At 45.3% G+C, this 18,968-nt stretch overlaps 1 protein-coding gene across 1 annotated transcript; it reads right to left on the minus strand.

Moving 5' to 3' along the window:
• Positions 1 to 875: 875 nt before the first annotated feature.
• Positions 876 to 14,671, minus strand: LOC306792257 (caspase-7-like; the record flags this gene model as incomplete). The annotated part of the gene is made up of 4 exons (XM_079289330.1): positions 876 to 1,165; positions 12,887 to 13,028; positions 13,829 to 13,992; positions 14,485 to 14,671. The coding sequence occupies 4 exons, from the start codon at positions 14,669 to 14,671 to the stop codon at positions 876 to 878; spliced, it is 783 nt and encodes a 260-aa protein (XP_079145456.1).
• Positions 14,672 to 18,968: the final 4,297 nt, after the last annotated feature.

Here is an 18,968-nt window from a genome sequence, read left to right on the forward strand (position 1 = left end):
AAACTTGAAGGTGTGAATGTGCTTCATAGTTTAAAAAAGGTAAAGAGTGAATTACAACAGTTGGTTCTTCATAATATAAACTCTTGAATAAAGTTCTCTGAGGATAGAAGTGATCTAATTTTTGAAACCATCCAAAGTTGATTAAAAAGTTCATCTTCACATGATGATCAAAAGTTACATTAGAATTGAAGAGAACTCCTAAATATTTATATTAGGCTTTACAGAATATTAGCAAATGTGTCACTAAAGACTCAAGTCTCCAGTAACTCAAATATATTTGATATCCTTCAGGTTTTTAAAGGAGTCTGTTGGGGATCCTGGTTTCACAGAATGAGATCTTTTGATTGTGAATGAATCTGCTACTGGAAGCATATTAATACAGAAAAGAAGAAGACCGAGCTGTGAGGTACTCCAGAGTTCATAGAGGCAGTAGATGCGTGAACAAGAGGGACTAAACAGTCTGACAGGTTGGAGATGAACCACTAGAGAGCCGAGTCAGACGACCAACAAAGACTTTTAGAGATGAAATTAAAGTACTTTCATCCACTGTGTCGAAAGCAGAACTTGATGGTTTGTTACCTCAGAAGAGCAGTTCATTGTTTCTACACAATATTCTCAAAGGTCTTTGATAGAGTTTGGAGATCGGTATGTAATTGATTAGTACATACGGATAGAAATATGGAAGTCAAACATGAACATAAATCTTTGTTAGTTTATATACACAGGTATATATTTCACATATAAATATTTGACATCTACTCCAGATTCTGTCCAGCATACGCAGAATACTTCAGCAGACATATCCTTGATATCTTTGGACTTTCTACAGGATGTCAGACTTTCCGCCAGCTGTTTTTAGGCAGCTGATCTCCAGTCTAACTGATCGAAGGAGTCCGTGTTGACTCGTCAGTGGTGACCAGCGAGATGGCCGAGAGCCCCGGCTCAGCAAACGGGAACACTTCTCTGGTCAATCGGGTCAGGAAGCACGGCATCTCCTTCTTCCCAGCCAGCGAGCCACCTCTGGCCTGGAAGCTGTAGGCCACAGTGTGGGAGAGGCGGGTCATCAGGCGGGTCAGCTCAAGGTTACGATTGTCTTCCTGCTTTAATAAAGTGCAGAAAGTCTGGAGGAAGACTGATCCTAGAGGGTGCATGAAAGCTCCATATCCTGAGGAGACGACAGAGAAGAAGATCTGGGTCAAAACAGGAACATTAAAGCATCCTTCTCACTAGTGTTTACCTGGTGATGTAGATCACAGCTCTAGATAGAGACCTTCTCACTAGTGTTTACCTGGTGATGTAGATCACAGCTCTAGATAGAGACCTTCTCACTAGTGTTTACCTGGTGATGTAGATCACAGCTCTAGATAGAGACCTTCTCACTAGTGTTTACCTGGTGATGTAGATCACAGCTCTAGATAGAGACCTTCTCACTAGTGTTTACCTGGTGATGTAGATCACAGCTCTAGATAGAGACCTTCTCACTAGTGTTTACCTGGTGATGTAGATCACAGCTCTATAGATAGAGACCTTCTCACTAGTGTTTACCTGGTGATGTAGATCACAGCTCTAGATAGAGACCTTCTCACTAGTGTTTACCTGGTGATGTAGATCACAGCTCTATAGATAGAGACCTTCTCACGAGTGTTTACCTGGTGGTGTGGTGTAGAGCACAGCTCTAGATAGAGACCTTCTCACGAGTGTTTACCTGGTGGTGTAGATCACAGCTCTATAGATAGAGACCTTCTCACTAGTGTTTACCTGGTCATGTAGATCACAGTTCTAGATAGAGACCTTCTCACTAGTGTTTACCTGGTGATGTAGATCACAGCTCTATAGATAGAGACCTTCTCACGAGTGTTTACCTGGTGGTGTGGTGTAGAGCACAGCTCTAGATAGAGACCTTCTCACGAGTGTTTACCTGGTGATGTAGATCACAGCTCTAGATAGAGACCTTCTCACTAGTGTTTACCTGGTGATGTAGATCACAGCTCTATAGATAAAGACCTTCTCACGAGTGTTTACCTGGTGATGTAGATCACAGCTCTATAGATAGAGACCTTCTCACTGGTGTTTACCTGGTGATGTAGATCACAGCTCTATAGATAAAGACCTTCTCACGAGTGTTTACCTGGTGATGTAGATCACAGCTCTATAGATAGAGACCTTCTCACTAGTGTTTACCTGGTGGTGTAGAGCACAGCTCTATAGATAGAGACCTTCTCACTAGTGTTTACCTGGTGATGTAGATCACAGCTCTATAGATAGAGACCTTCTCACTAGTGTTTACCTGGTGATGTAGATCACAGCTCTATAGATAGAGACCTTCTCACGAGTGTTTACCTGGTGGTGTGGTGTAGAGCACAGCTCTAGATAGAGACCTTCTCACGAGTGTTTACCTGGTGGTGTAGATCACAGCTCTATAGATAGAGACCTTTTCACTAGTGTTTACCTGGTGATGTAGATCACAGCTCTATAGATAGAGACCTTCTCACGAGTGTTTACCTGGTGGTGTGGTGTAGAGCACAGCTCTAGATAGAGACCTTCTCACGAGTGTTTACCTGGTGATGTAGATCACAGCTCTAGATAGAGACCTTCTCACTAGTGTTTACCTGGTGATGTAGATCACAGCTCTATAGATAAAGACCTTCTCACGAGTGTTTACCTGGTGATGTAGATCACAGCTCTATAGATAGAGACCTTCTCACTAGTGGCAAAGAAAGGCTTTCTCTCAGAAGAGAATGAAGTCTTAACATGGAAAGAAATCAAGAATGATTGTGTGGTCTGCCTGCTGCCGACCACCCTTAACCTCACATGGCAGGGACCCGGAAACAAGAAACCACACCGGGTCTCTGGACGAAGAAAGGAATTTGACCGTATGACCCACAAACCAGTGAAGGTTTTGGATGCATATGTGTGCGGTTTTTGTCGTATAGCGCTTTTACCAAGGTTGCACTTCGTCATCCAGTGGGATCTGCGGGGGACAAAGCTGAACTTTAAGGACTGTGTCTGCCAATGGGATGGACACAGGCTGCTCCTCTGTGCGTCTTGCTCCGTACTCCAGCTGAATGGACTGCTGGTGCAAGCTGGAGCAGCCGACGGATGGCAGGTGAGAAAGTTTCTTCAGCCAATACAAACCCTGGCACCCGCCTTGTGGGAAGGTGAGGGTGCTGCCGCTCCTGTTGATCTATCACACACAGAGACTGGAGGACCCTCGGCACCAGCTATGAGCCCACTCGACGGCGATCCACACGAAGCAAGTGGAAACAGTAGTGCTGTCCCCATGAGATCCTGGTGGGAGTCGGTGGAAAGGAACTGGCCATACAGCCCAGGCCAGGCCGAGGTTGCCAACCCGCCCCTGTCTTCCGTACAGATCCCGGGGGCCTTCAGGGTCTATCGCAGCCCTGATGACCCAGGCTACGCAGCCACTGCTGCATCCTTACCCGATTGCCGCTTGGAAATGGTAAAACGAGAAGGGTGGATGGGGCCCTGGGAATTAACAACCTGGCGCGTGTTAATCGAAGATGTGTTTTGTGATCCGGATGTGCCAGTACGTGAGCTTGCCCCAGTGCCAACAGAGGCTGGTGCTCGCGGCACGAATCTCCAGTATAACACCACGGATCTGGACGCCTTCCACCACACCGGTGCCAGGACCAAAGAAAAGAGTAAGATTTTCACGGTCACCCCAGAGGGGTGGCGGAGAGACGGTGTTATGCAACTACCGGGCTCTTGGGCGACCAGAGCGCCAACGCCTACATGGGAGGCCAGCACGATGCGCGTCATGGTGACGCTGAAAACCGTGATGGTTCCATACGACGGTGTGTACTCCGTCGGGGTGGAGCTGACCAGAGCGGATGAGGCGGAGCCTCCTCCAAACCCACGCGCAGACGCAAAAGGTTTGACCGCTTGGGCACGGAAGTCATTTCGCAAACTGCAGCGGAGTGGAAAGCCTCGCAGTAACAGCTCTTAGAAAAAGTATAGCTGCTAGAAAAAACGAAACTTGATTGTCAACATGTCGCTGCCAAACCCACCAAACAAAGATTGCAGGGACCTATCAATAGTCTCTCAGTCCCTCCTCGCACAAAGAAGGCCATATCTGCAATTGCCGAACGAAAATGTCTTTTTGGACAGACCCCAACGCGATTTTGCCTACCGAAAAGGCCTCTGTGGATCCGGCGCCTATTTCTGCAGCAATGGCGAATATAGGCGCTCGATTGACCTGTCAATACCCGGGAAGGCGGAATTGCTGACTGCTTTTCGCACAGGATGGCAACTCCAATATGACAGAGTCAATCGGACCCATCCGTGGCTGCTGCAGCCAGTCCTCCCTTGTCCTGACCAATCCCCCTGGATCCTGAATACCGTTTTCATCTCAGTTATGGGTCTGCGGTTGAAGTTGCGCTGGGGTCCTAACTATGCTGATTATTTGCAAAACGACTATGTTGATCTTTCGCTGGGTGAAAATGTGATCTGGACCACCAGCCCGGTCATGCGGCGTCTCATAGCGCTCCACGTGAAAAACAGCGCGCGCTGTGTAATTGAGAACCAAGACATAGAGTTGCGTATGGTTCATTACCGCCTGCCAGGCCTTGGCCCACCGAACCCGGACCCATGCCTGACCATGAGGGAATTGCCTCCTTCCAGATTACGGACTAAGGGGCTTGGCCGGCTTAACCTTCACGAACCCTCTGCAGCATGGGCTAAAGTAACGGAGCTCCAGACGGACGACGGTCAGCCGTTATATGCATCTCTTGCCAAAGTCCGGATCCTTATCGACCCTGTGGACAGACAGATCTACGCATGGCTGCGGCAAAATAATGCTGTGACCGAGGGTTGCTTTGAACCCCCCCCCTGCTCCCCCTCCTTAATCGTCACCTACTACCAGTGGGTGTGGCGGGGGCTGGACTTAGCCATTGGCAGATACCCATCGGTGCTATATCACCAGCTACTGAAGGGCAGGATTAGTCAGTGCGATCCTGACTCTCCCCCGCGCCTCAGCTCCGGATGCCTAGCTCCTCTTCCAGAGGTGCTACCGACCAGAGCACTGCAGAATCCGAAACCATGGATCTCCCACTACTTCATGGGAGAGTTCATGAATTTAGGCGATCCTCAACCTTTACCCCCGTCTCATTAAGACGCCCCGGCAAGCGACTGGACCAATCAAGTAAACGACCTCGGAATGGAAAACGACTATGGCTTTGCTTAATGGCTAAAGTAGTTGCAGTACTTGCAGGACTGTGCCTTGTCCTGGCTATACTGTACTACTATGGTAGTATCCCATGGGCCCTCACCCATGTGAGGGTGTCCTACACTACCACAAAGAAGTTCGACCAGACATGCTGGACGGTCGCCTCTGGAACGATCGTTCTCTCTCAACTCGCTGGACAGAAGCGCGCCTCGCCCTGGTTGGACCTTGAGGTTGGCTCTAATACAACCCGTCAAGTCCAAGAAGGGGGTGGGACGGCTCCGAACCTGACAGCTACTATCATCGCGTGGATGACTATCTGGGAACAGAAAATCAACGATTCGAAAATCAACGACACGGGTGAAGAAACAGACTGGGCAGGCGAATTCCAGAAGGTAATAGAGAATTCGACATGGAGGATAGATGAAGTATCTACGCTGGGAGCGGAGATGAAGATTACGGTAATGATGAAGAAAGCACAAGAAGAAAAACGGGCACAGTGTAATTGGATCTACCCCGAAAACGGTGTCCCAGGCTGGTACTGTTCATGGGCATGTGTCTCATGGGCAGAGCAAGGGAACGAGGGATACTGGAAACCCGAGGTAACCTATGCAGCGAACCATCGCAATGATACGTGTTTGATGATTTTACCGGCAGACGGAATGTTCTGGGGACACTACAATCTTACCTGTGGGGCCACAAATCCGCGGCGAAAACCACGACGGATAAAAGTTAAAGTGAGGCCACTAGGTGCCACAGGTAACACCACCCTAGGGAACTCCACCGACTGCCAGCGGAGCAACCTCACCAGCCGAGCCGTGAATGTCACGCAGCAGAGGGAAGAAGAAGAAGAGGTAGTACAACCTACGGCTTCAGAGGAAAAAGAAGAGCAGCCGCCGCCGCTATTCAAGTCAAGTGACAGTCTTCGGAGAAATAGAAGCAGGAAATGGACGCAGCATTGTATAAAAAGCAAGCTCCCTCTCCTAGATAAGTGCTTCTGGAATGTGTTCTTTCATTGCGAAGGTCAGAATTACTTCGTAATAACTCCGGTAAACAAACCACAGTATCAGGCTCATAAGTTCATCTATCTACCCGAACCTAATGCCCGGCACGAGGCCTGGCTCAACAACACCCTGCCGTGGATATGGATAACCGAGCTAAAGCATTTCAAAGGAGCCTTCAAGGAGGGATACTCCAGAGCCAGCTACGGCCTTTTGGGACCAAGGACGACCGACATGTATGTACAAAAGCTGCCAAAACCCGAGGATTTAATGACAGCCCCAAGAGGGGATTTCCAAAAGATTGACACTTGTGTGACCAACAAAATGTTCATCGCTCTGAACGGAACAGAGTATCTAGCCGACGGCGCCTCCCCGAGATGCACACTCTGGCAAGAGTGGTATCGGGCTTGGGGAACGTGGCTATATGACTGCACAGGCCTGAAGACGAACAAGACGATCAAAGGAACCCTGCAGGCATGGAGAGAGGCCCACACCCGGGACGACAGTTCAACCTGGTGGGGCCTACAGAAGGATGAAGTGTTAGAATGGGTGGTGCCATGTCTAACTCAAACCAACAACTACTGGGTGAAGTATCAGTACCTGGCCACAGTGTACTCGAAAGAAAGAGACATCTGGCCTGGTGTTTGGAGCCGACCAGAACCATATGTGGGCCCGCGGCCCTGGAAAATGGAATGCAATCGAGGAAACACGACCTGCAACATCAGCCTGGCCGGGGGACATTGTGAGTCTGTGCCAGGATGGGAAGACCATTGCCAGACCCACTATGGAGCAGAATATGAAACCCACGTGCAAGAAGTAACCTGGGTGAAGGATAAAGACAAGAAATGGAGACGGTCAGGGCCCCTGACCAGCAGCTGTACCAACTTAATCCTGGGCCATCGCATGAAAGACAGAGTGAACGTGAACGGCCAAATCATTCCCCCAGTAACCGACCCTACAGTCTTTCTAGCTGAGGGCCACGCCTTCAGGAAAAGCCTCTGCGAGGGTAAAGAAGACAAAGGATTTGAATGGGTAGGAGCTAACCGCCTCTACGGGAACGGAACATGCTACGAGCCAGAAGAACACTGGCTGAGTTGCGGGAGCGGCCGACGAGAACACGAGTGCAGTTGGATCGAACTAACGGGCGCCTCCATAGTCGGGACCGCAACCATCGTAGTGGAAGAAGTGGCAGGAAAGATTGGAGAAGGATTCACGGTCATAAAGGGATGGATGGGGAGTTTGTTCTCCTGGCTTTGGCCTTATTTGCTGATGATAGTTGGAATTGTGATCTTGGGCCTGATAATCTGTGCCGCCATTAAGGGCGGGGTAGCAGCTACTGTTGCCTCGTGCTTTAAGGGGAAGTTGAAGGAAAAAGAAGAAGTGAAGAAGGGACTCCTCCCACGAAGGAAGGAGGAGTCCACCCACCTATAAAGGGTGAACAACAGGAGCGCCATAGCCATTGCAGACCCGGAACCTCAACCAAGAGCCTCATACTGAAATAAGAACGAATAAACCTAGGAAAGCCAAGATGACCAACATGACCAACACCACAACCATTGCACCTCCAGGCATGAACACCACTTCTCACCCAGGCATGACCACCTTCGGAGTGAGTATGACCAACACCACAACTATTGTGACTCCAGGCATGACCACCTTCGGAATGAGTATAACTGAAGCATTACAGAACTCCTCCGACACAGCACGCAGATGCAGGCCATTTATTCGCTTAACCGACCTGGACTTTTGGGTCCTTGAGATCATATGGTTCTTCTACTGTTGCATGGGCGAATGGTCCATGAATCAGCCGCTAAGAATACTGGCCCTGGCTGTAGGGTGTCTGAAAACAGCGATTGAAAACATCTATCGAGGATCGCTGTGGCTTACCCTGACATGGTTTGCTACATACCTCCTGGGGAGAATCCACATCGACTCTACTCGCTGCGGTCTAGTAAAGGGTGGAATGGTGATCATCTGGCTGGTAATCGACGTCGCTGCAGTTTTCTACAACCCCCTGAAGATGGTCTCGGCAATCGTCGAGGCCTTTCTGGCGGTTACAGCCCTGACGTATCTCGTGGTCATGACCATGGCTATGAAAGAAAGAGGAAGAGGGCGTTGGCTCCACAAGATCGGCGCCATTGCTCTTTGGGGCATAGGTTGGGGCATAACTGTCGCCATCTACTGGTTGGGTTCTGAATCATCAATCGGGATAGCAGCCTGGCTCATGCTGTATGAGCCTTTGTTTCCAAGAAGGGTTAGGCCTACAAGCCCAGGCCTAACACCTCCTCCAATGGTGTTGGCATCTCCATGGCTGCATTCTCTGGCTCAACGGCGCTCTGCAAAGCGCTCCAATAATGAGAGGGGGCCTTAAAAAAGAATGAAAATAAGACCACCCCCTGCTTGCTAAAGCTTGGCTTGTAAAAATGCGCTGAAAAATGTAATGATTAATGAAGTCTTTGTGTTCAACAACATTCAGGAGGAGGTCTGCTGTGTCCGCTGTGGGATTCCTCCGGAGCTAATGTTGCACTTGTGGGAGGTAAACCAAGCCCTATGGTGCACCCAATGCTACCTGGGGCAATTCCCGGTAGGAGCAGCCAGCGGCCTCTTCTGCAAAGGAAGTACCCCTTATATGCCTGCGATGAATGTAGTCGACTGTATGGAATTAGAGGCTAAAGCAAAACCAGTGTGGACTTCCGCTGGGAGAACCCCACCAGAGGTCCTGCTCTATGCTGATGGTGTATACTGCCCAGTATACACAAAAATATGGGCGTATCCTGATGGCATCCGGGTGTCCAGCACCCACCTCACCGATGGCCGCTTCGTCGTCATTGGACCACGCCTGCCCGCCCTGCAGTATCCACTACCAACTCCAGAAGAAGACGACGACACGGCAAGCATCCCGGGTGTGGAACACCGAGACGTGGGTAGCCAGACGATGCTCGCAGGAGTAGTACCAAATCTAATGGGGATGTGGGGATACGACGAGGACTGCGGAGAGCTGGTGGAGGTAATCCCTGAAGGATTGATAGTTCCAGGCGAGGATGAGGACAAAGCATCAACCAGCCCCGCCCCTACTCCGGCCTCCCTCTCCCCAGACAGCATTCTGAACCAGAATGTGTTGGCCCTGGTGCTGAGCCTGGACGAGCAGATGAAGGATGCCATAGATGACGAGGAAGATGACAACGCCCTCCTGGATCTCCAGCCACCATGCCTGGAAGGCCTGATGGTGCTCGACAGCTGGCAACACGAGTCCGAGCCGGAGGATGACGTTCTCATCATCACCGCCGAGGACGACGACGAGTTCCTAGAGGATTACCTGGGGCACGGTACGGCAGCTTGAGACCTCAAGAAGGGGGTGTCAAGAAGAGTTGACCTCTCAGAGCTGCCACGGTAACATGTCGACACATTCAAGGGAGAGAAGTCAGGCTATAAGAGCGCAAAGCATATATTCAACGTTGACGTGTAATCAAACGGATAAAATGTATGAATAAATATAACGAAATGTTCTAATCAATTGTGTAACAAATGTTTAACTGCATAGAAGTGATTTAAACAAATGTAATGAATGTTTCTGTGTGTTCTGTGGAGCTGAGATAGATGTATTGGGCAAGTATTGGGCAAGAATGACATTGCTGTAATCAAGACCAGATGTTGGGTGTAGTCAAGAGAAAGATCTAGAAACTGATGTAATAGGTTGAGTCATACCGGCAATGTTCGGCTTAACGCCCTTTCCAGAGGGAGGGGGGATGAGTAATGGACCAAACAGGTGGGGGCTGATCACAGCCCATATGAGGAATATAAGGACATGCTTGCAAAGAACAAGCTGGGATTTCATCGCGGATGCCGTACCAAGCGCATCGGAAGAAGATACTAAAGCCTGCAGCTGATGTATTGAGGACTTCGTCTCTGTTCACGGAAAAGAGACCTCTGTTCGTGGACATTGAGATTAAAAGACGAAGGTTCTAACTCTCCCCACCGCTCGCCTCTTAACATCTGGACAACTGAGAAAGCCGCAGCTGCCTGAGAAAGACTTTGTACTGAGTTTTGAGAACAGCTGAACGGGCTCCGTTGCGGAGCGGGAGGATCGAGGGTCCGGCCGGACCTTCGCTCCTAACAACTCCAAAAGAACTCTTTTCATCGCACCATTGGACATCCAGCTCTAACCGAGCCGTCTCGGCAACTAAACCTAATGAGTATAATCGAAGAAGATAATTAAATTGACTAATCATGTGTAGCGACATTTTATGTGAGCTGTAGCTGTAACCCCTGCAAACTAACTAAATATAACCTGCAATAAATATCTAATCTGCATTTAAAGTGAAATCCTCAAGTGCATTAATTTGCCGAAGTAGTAAAGAGTTCCTCGTGACAGTAAAAAGTTAAAGCTATTGTATGTCTAACAACTGAGTTCTGAAAGGTTATCCTAGAGACCGAATCCACTTAACAATCCCTTACGGTTTTAGCAAGAATTAATCCTAGCCGTTAAAACCTAACCTGGCATTTACCAAGAGCGCGGATCCATAAGAGGGAAGCTGCCATAACCGACGCGACTGGTGGGAGCGCCCGGGGCCAGGACTGGTCTCTCGGCCGAGCGCGCTCTGACCGGAGGAAGCAGGGTAGACGTCGGGAGTAAAGGCAGTTAGCGGAGCCAGGCGAGTTCCCTCGCCAGAACACCAGCTCAAGAATCTTTTAATAGAGAGCTGAGTCAGTAATTAGCCCCGTATCGGGCCAGAAGTACCCAGGATCTAACACTGGTGATGTAGATCACAGCTCTATAGATAAAGACCTTCTCACGAGTGTTTACCTGGTGATGTAGATCACAGCTCTATAGATAGAGACCTTCTCACTAGTGTTTACCTGGTGATGTAGATCACAGCTCTATAGATAGAGACCTTCTCACTAGTGTTTACCTGGTGATGTAGATCACAGCTCTATAGATAAAGACCTTCTCACGAGTGTTTACCTGGTGGTGTGGTGTAGAGCACAGCTCTAGATAGAGACCTTCTCACGAGTGTTTACCTGGTGATGTAGATCACAGCTCTAGATAGAGACCTTCTCACTAGTGTTTACCTGGTGATGTAGATCACAACTCTATAGATAGAGACCTTCTCACGAGTGTTTACCTGGTGATGTAGATCACAGCTCTATAGATAGAGACCTTCTCACTAGTGTTTACCTGGTGATGTAGATCACAGCTCTAGATAGAGACATTCTCACGAGTGTTTACCTGGTGATGTAGATCACAGCTCTATAGATAGAGACCTTCTCACGAGTGTTTACCTGGTGGTGTGGTGTAGAGCACAGCTCTAGATAGAGACCTTCTCACGAGTGTTTACCTGGTGGTGTAGATCACAGCTCTATAGATAGAGACCTTCTCACTAGTGTTTACCTGGTGATGTAGATCACAGCTCTATAGATAAAGACCTTCTCACGAGTGTTTACCTGGTGCTGTAGATCACAGCTCTATAGATAGAGACCTTCTCACTAGTGTTTACCTGGTGATGTAGATCACAGCTCTATAGATAAAGACCTTCTCACGAGTGTTTACCTGGTGATGTAGATCACAGCTCTATAGATAGAGACCTTCTCACTAGTGTTTACCTGGTGGTGTAGAGCACAGCTCTATAGATAGAGACCTTCTCACTAGTGTTTACCTGGTGATGTAGATCACAGCTCTATAGATAGAGACCTTCTCACTAGTGTTTACCTGGTGATGTAGATCACAGCTCTATAGATAAAGACCTTCTCACGAGTGTTTACCTGGTGGTGTGGTGTAGAGCACAGCTCTAGATAGAGACCTTCTCACGAGTGTTTACCTGGTGATGTAGATCACAGCTCTATAGATAGAGACCTTCTCACGAGTGTTTACCTGGTGATGTAGATCACAGCTCTATAGATAAAGACCTTCTCACTAGTGTTTACCTGGTGATGTAGATCACAGCTCTAGATAGAGACCTTCTCACTAGTGTTTACCTGGTGATGTAGATCACAGCTCTATAGATAGAGACCTTCTCACGAGTGTTTACCTGGTGATGTAGATCACAGCTCTAGATAGAGACATTCTCACGAGTGTTTACCTGGTGATGTAGATCACAGCTCTATAGATAGAGACCTTCTGACTAGTGTTTACCTGGTGATGTAGATCACAGCTCTAGATAGAGACCTTCTCACTAGTGTTTACCTGGTGATGTAGATCACAGCTCTAGATAGAGACCTTCTCACTAGTGTTTACCTGGTGATGTAGATCACAGCTCTATAGATAGAGACCTTCTCACTAGTGTTTACCTGGTGGTGTAGATCACAGCTCTATAGATAGAGACCTTCTCACTAGTGTTTACCTGGTGATGTAGATCACAGCTCTATAGATAGAGACCTTCTCACTAGTGTTTACCTGGTGATGTAGATCACAGCTCTAGATAGAGGCCTTCTCACTAGTGTTTACCTGGTGATGTAAATCACAGCTCTATAGATAGAGACCTTCTCACTAGTGTTTACCTGGTGATGTAGATCACAGCTCTAGATAGAGGCCTTCTCACTAGTGTTTACCTGGTGATGTAGATCACAGCTCTATAGATAGAGACCTTCTCACGAGTGTTTACCTGGTGATGTAGATCACAGCTCTAGATAGAGACCTTCTCACTAGTGTTTACCTGGTGATGTAGATCACAGCTCTATAGATAGAGACCTTCTCACTAGTGTTTACCTGGTGGTGTTGCGTACATCACAGCCGTATCTATGGGAACAGAATCCACGGGAACAGAGAGATGCTGTGAAATGCTGCACTCTCTGGTGTCACCAGCTGAATCCACCTCCACACCATCATCCAGACCAGCTCCTCGACATGCCTGCAGAGAGCACAACCAGCCTCAGTCACCCTCCATCTTCATCAACATGGTCAGTGTGTGTGTGTGTGTGTGAGTGAGAATCAGAACCGTTTATAATGTAAATACACATACAAGGAATTTTACATGGTGGATGGTGCATTCCATTAAACAATCAACACAGTGCAAAAATTAGAAACATTACAATTTACAATAAAACATACTGCACAAACAAACAGATACCAGTACTTTAACCAAGTATAATGTAAGTGTAATGTGAAAGTGTCAAGTGTATTTAAATAAAGAAACATATAGGTTTGTGGGGGTCCCGGGCTTTCTTGATGAACGGGAAGAAACTGTTCATGTGGCGTGAGGTCTTGGTCCTGATGGAGGTATTGGTCCTGATGGACCTCAGCCTCCTGCCAGATGGAAGGGGCACGAACAGTTCATGTCCAGGGTGGGAGGGGTCGGCTAAAATCCTTCTTGCTGGCTTCAGGGTCCTTGAAGCGAAAAAGTCCTGGAGGGACGGCAGATTGGGGGGGCACTGGGATTGGTGGTACAGAGGCATGAGCCCCTGCTGAGCTGGGGGAGGTGGACCTGGTGGTCTGGGACTGGTTGATGGAGCCATAGGGTATCTGTCTGAGACCTCTCCAGACAGAAGCAGAGTCACTTGCTGTAACACACTTCAGGTAACACATGTTCCTTGTGCAACCTCAGCTGTCTGAGTTCTGCTGTAAACAGCGTTTGCCGTTGATATAACTCACCCTAGTGTTGGAACACATCTGTCTTCACAGAAGTGTGTGTGTGTGACAGTAAACACTCACCTGTATGAGGAACACTTTGGCCTTTTTCTCCATATATTCGTTGTTAAAATATGTGAAGATTCGAGACAGTTGGACAGGTTTCCCATCTGCTCCAAACACGCAGCCGTCGTCCCCGTGAGACGACAAGACGGCCAGAAAACAGTCCTTCACAGGCCGCCGGCTCTCTACACACACACACACACACACACACACACACACACACACACACACACACACAATGAATGAGGTATGCACTAAAGTGTACAGGTGAGAACATTCAGTCCAAAGTATGAGTTGTGTCACGTCTCCAACACTGAACGATGACACATATTATATAATATTACACTTCTATATATGATATGAAATGTGAACTTGCTCCTGTGTTATGACTTCCATAACCGATAATCAGACTGTAGCACACCGTTATCTGTTCGTCATGTCTGATATCCGGGTGTCTCTGCTGAGGCTCAGCACACAGAAGCAAACACACAATCCAGACAGAATGTCAGTAAAGTTCACAACGAGCACCTGAAACGTGTGGACTAATAATCGAAGGAGATTATATTTGTCTTCACAAGTATTTAGAACCTCTGAGCCGACAACATCAAGACAGACACATTCAAAATGACACTGCTCTGAAGCTGAAACTCTTCATGTTGTATTTTAAATATTGGCACCTTTCAGAAACAGCTGGTAGATCTCGTCCCTGCTGAGGTCGGTGTGGATGTCCACCTTAAAGCCCAGCTTGCTGAGGGTCCGGTGGAGGGTCTTGGCGTCTTTACCTGCTCCGGGTCTCCTTCCTAGTGTCACTCCTGGGTCAAACTGCTCCACAGAGACCAGAACCGCCCTGTTCCTGTGATCCATCAGTCCTCTCTACTTCGTCTTCCTCTGTGAGACGCTGCTCTTTGCTGTGTGTCTCCGTTATGTCTGTCTGTCTCTGCTCTGCAGATCACCTGCAGTCACACCTGAATGACCATATATGGACTTCCCTCTACAGGCTGTTTCCTCTCACGTGTGTTTCCTCTCAGGTGTGTTTCCTCAGGATCAGGACTACACTGAGACTGGTTCATATAGAGGTTCAGGACTACACTGAGACTGGTTCATATAGAGGTTCAGGACTACACTGAGACTGGTTTAGGACCAGTTAGAATTTCCTCTCAGTCAGATTAGAGTAAAGTAAAACGAGTATTTCACTGTTTTATCAGCATCACTTATTCATACTTTTACGAGATGAAATGCGTACAAATATACATGAATCAGTAAAGAGAAGTAGAGTTCAGGTCAAGTCAAACAGGAAGAAGAACAGGAAGTCTCCTTTAGATTCTTCAAACACAGTCACTGAGTTCTGCTCAGCTAAAAAACATGAAACTAAAAGAGTCAATAAAGACACTAAAAATATCATCAATGTGTGCAAAGTACTGACAAACAGAGTACTACTTCATGTGCTGCAGTCAGGGTTTAGAAAGTGACCGAAGAATAAAGTAATTCCACTAATAAACAAATATAAACAGGCTTCGTTACTTGTAAAAGTACTGTGTTCAAAGTGAGATTTAGTGGATTAAAAAGTGTACCTCTGAGATGTAGTACAGTATAAAGTACAACATGTACCTCTGAGATGTAGTACAGTATAAAGTACTATATATACCTCTGAGATGTAGTACAGTATAAAGTACTACATGTACCTCTGAGATGTAGTAGAGTATAAAGTACTATATGTACCTCTGAGATGTAGTACAGTATAAAGTACTATATATACCTCTGAGATGTAGTACAGTATAAAGTACTACATGTACCTCTGAGATGTAGTAGAGTATAAAGTACTATATATACCTCTGAGATGTAGTACAGTATAAAGTACAACATGTACCTCTGAGATGTAGTACAGTATAAAGTACTATATATACCTCTGAGATGTAGTACAGTATAAAGTACTACATGTACCTCTGAGATGTAGTACAGTATAAAGTACAACATGTACCTCTGAGATGTAGTACAGTATAAAGTACTATATATACCTCTGAGATGTAGTACAGTATAAAGTACTACATGTACCTCTGAGATGTAGTAGAGTATAAAGTACTATATGTACCTCTGAGATGTAGTACAGTATAAAGTACTACATGTACCTCTGAGATGTAGTACAGTATAAAGTACAATATGTACCTCTGAGATGTAGCACAGTATAAAGTACTACATGTACCTCTGAGATGTAGTACAGTATAAAGTACTACATGTACCTCTGAGATGTAGTACAGTATAAAGTACAACATGTACCTCTGAGATGTAGTAGAGTATAAAGTACTATATGTACCTCTGAGATGTAGTACAGTATAAAGTACTATATGTACTTCTGAGATGTAGTACAGTATAAAGTGCTATATGTACCTCTGAGATGTAGTACAGTATAAAGTACTACATGTACCTCTGAGATGTAGTACAGTATACAGTACTATATGTACCTCTGAGATGTAGTGCAGTATAAAGTACTACATGTACCTCTGAGATGTAGTACAGTATAAAGTACTATATGTACCTCTGAGATGTAGTACAGTATAAAGTACTACATGTACCTCTGAGATGTAGTACAGTATAAAGTACAATATGTACCTCTGAGATGTAGCACAGTATAAAGTACTATATGTACCTCTGAGATGTAGTACAGTATAAAGTACTACATGTACCTCTGAGATGTAGTACAGTATAAAGTACAATATGTACCTCTGAGATGTAGCACAGTATAAAGTACTATATGTATCTCTGAGCTGTAGTACAGTATAAAGTACTACATGTACCTCTGAGATGTAGTACAGTATAAAGTACTATATGTACCTCTGAGATGTAGTACAGTATAAAGTACAACATGTACCTCTGAGATGTAGTACAGTATAAAGTACTACATGTACCTCTGAGATGTAGTACAGTATAAAGTACAACATGTACCTCTGAGATGTAGTACAGTATAAAGTACTACATGTACCTCTGAGATGTAGTACAGTATAAAGTACTATATGTACCTCTGAGATGTAGTAGAGTATAAAGTACTACATGTACCTCTGAGATGTAGTAGAGTATAAAGTACTATATGTACCTCTGAGATGTAGTACAGTATAAAGTACTACATGTACCTCTGAGATGTAGTAGAGTATAAAGTACTATATGTACCTCTGAGATGTAGTACAGTATAAAGTACTACATGTACCTCTGAGATGTAGTAGAGTATAAAGTACTATATGTACCTCTGAGATGTAGTAGAGTATAAAGTACTATATGTACCTCTGAGATGTAGTAGAGTATAAAGTACTATATGTACCTCTGAGATGTAGTACAGTATAAAGTACTATATGTACCTCTGAGATGTAGTACAGTATAAAGTACGATATGTACCTCTGAGATGTAGTACAGTATAAAGTACTACATGTACCTCTGAGATGTAGTACAGTATAAAGTACTATATGTACATCTGAGATATAGTACAGTATAAAGTACTACATGTACCTCTGAGATGTAGTAGAGTATAAAGTACTATATGTACCTCTGAGATGTAGTACAGTATAAAGTACTATATGTACCTCTGAGATGTAGTACAGTATAAAGTACTATATGTACCTCTGAGATGTAGTAGAGTATAAAGTACAACATGTACCTCTGAGATGTAGTACAGTATAAAGTACTATATGTACCTCTGAGATGTAGTACAGTATAAAGTACTATATGTACCTCTGAGATGTAGTACAGTATAAAGTACTATATGTACCTCTGAGATGTAGTAGAGTATAAAGTACTACATGTACCTCTGAGATGTAGTACAGTATAAAGTACTATATGTACCTCTGAGATGTAGTAGAGTATAAAGTACTACATGTACCTCTGAGATGTAGTACAGTATAAAGTACTATATGTACCTCTGAGATGTAGTACAGTATAAAGTACTATATGTACCTCTGAGATGTAGTAGAGTATAAAGTACAACATGTACCTCTGAGATGTAGTAGAGTATAAAGTACTACATGTACCTCTGAGATTTAGTACAGTATAAAGTACTATATGTACCTCTGAGATGTAGTACAGTATAAAGTACTACATGTACCTCTGAGATGTAGTACAGTATAAAGTACTACATGTACCTCTGAGATGTAGTACAGTATAAAGTACTACATGTACCTCTGAGATGTAGTACAGTATAAAGTACTATATGTACCTCTGAGATGTAGTACAGTATAAAGTACTACATGTACCTCTGAGATGTAGTACAGTATAAAGTAATATATGTACCTCTGAGATGTAGTACAGTATAAAGTACAATATGTACCTCTGAGATGTAGTACAGTATAAAGTACAATATGTACCTCTGAGATGTAGTACAGTATAAAGTACAACATGTACCTCTGAGATGTAGTACAGTATAAAGTACTATATGTACCTCTGAGATGTAGTACAGTATAAAGTACAACATGTACCTCTGAGATATAGTACAGTATAAAGTACTATATGTACCTCTGAGATGTAGTACAGTATAAAGTACAATATGTACCTCTGAGATGTAGTACAGTATAAAGTACTATATGTACCTCTGAGATGTAGTACAGTATAAAGTACAACATGTACCTCTGAGCTGTAGTACAGTATAATGTACGATATGTACTTCTGAGGTGGAGTACAGTATAAAGTACAACATGTACCTCTGAGATGTAGTGCAGTATAAAGTACAACATGTACCTCTGAGATGTAGTACAGTGTAAAGTACTATATGTAACTCTGAGATGTAGTACAGTATAAAGTACAACATGTACCTCTGAGATGTAGTACAGTATAATGTACGATATGTACTTCTGAGGTGGAGTACAGTATAAAGTACAACATGTACCTCTGAGATGTAGTGCAGTATAAAGTACAACATGTACCTCTGAGATGTAGTACAGTATAAAGTACAACATGTACCTCTGAGATGTAGTGCAGTATAAAGTACATGTACCTCTGAGATGTAGTACAGTATAAAGTACAACATGTACCTCTGAGATGTAGTGCAGTATAAAGTACAACATGTACCTCTGAGATGTAGTACAGTATAAAGTACAACATGTACCTCTGAGCTGTACTACAGTATAAAGTACAACATGTACCTCTGAGCTGTAGTACAGTATAATGTACGATATGTACCTCT

Source organism: Melanostigma gelatinosum (genome assembly GCF_949748355.1).
Source record: "Melanostigma gelatinosum genome assembly, chromosome: 18".
In the NCBI taxonomy this organism is placed as follows: domain Eukaryota; kingdom Metazoa; phylum Chordata; class Actinopteri; order Perciformes; family Zoarcidae; genus Melanostigma; species Melanostigma gelatinosum.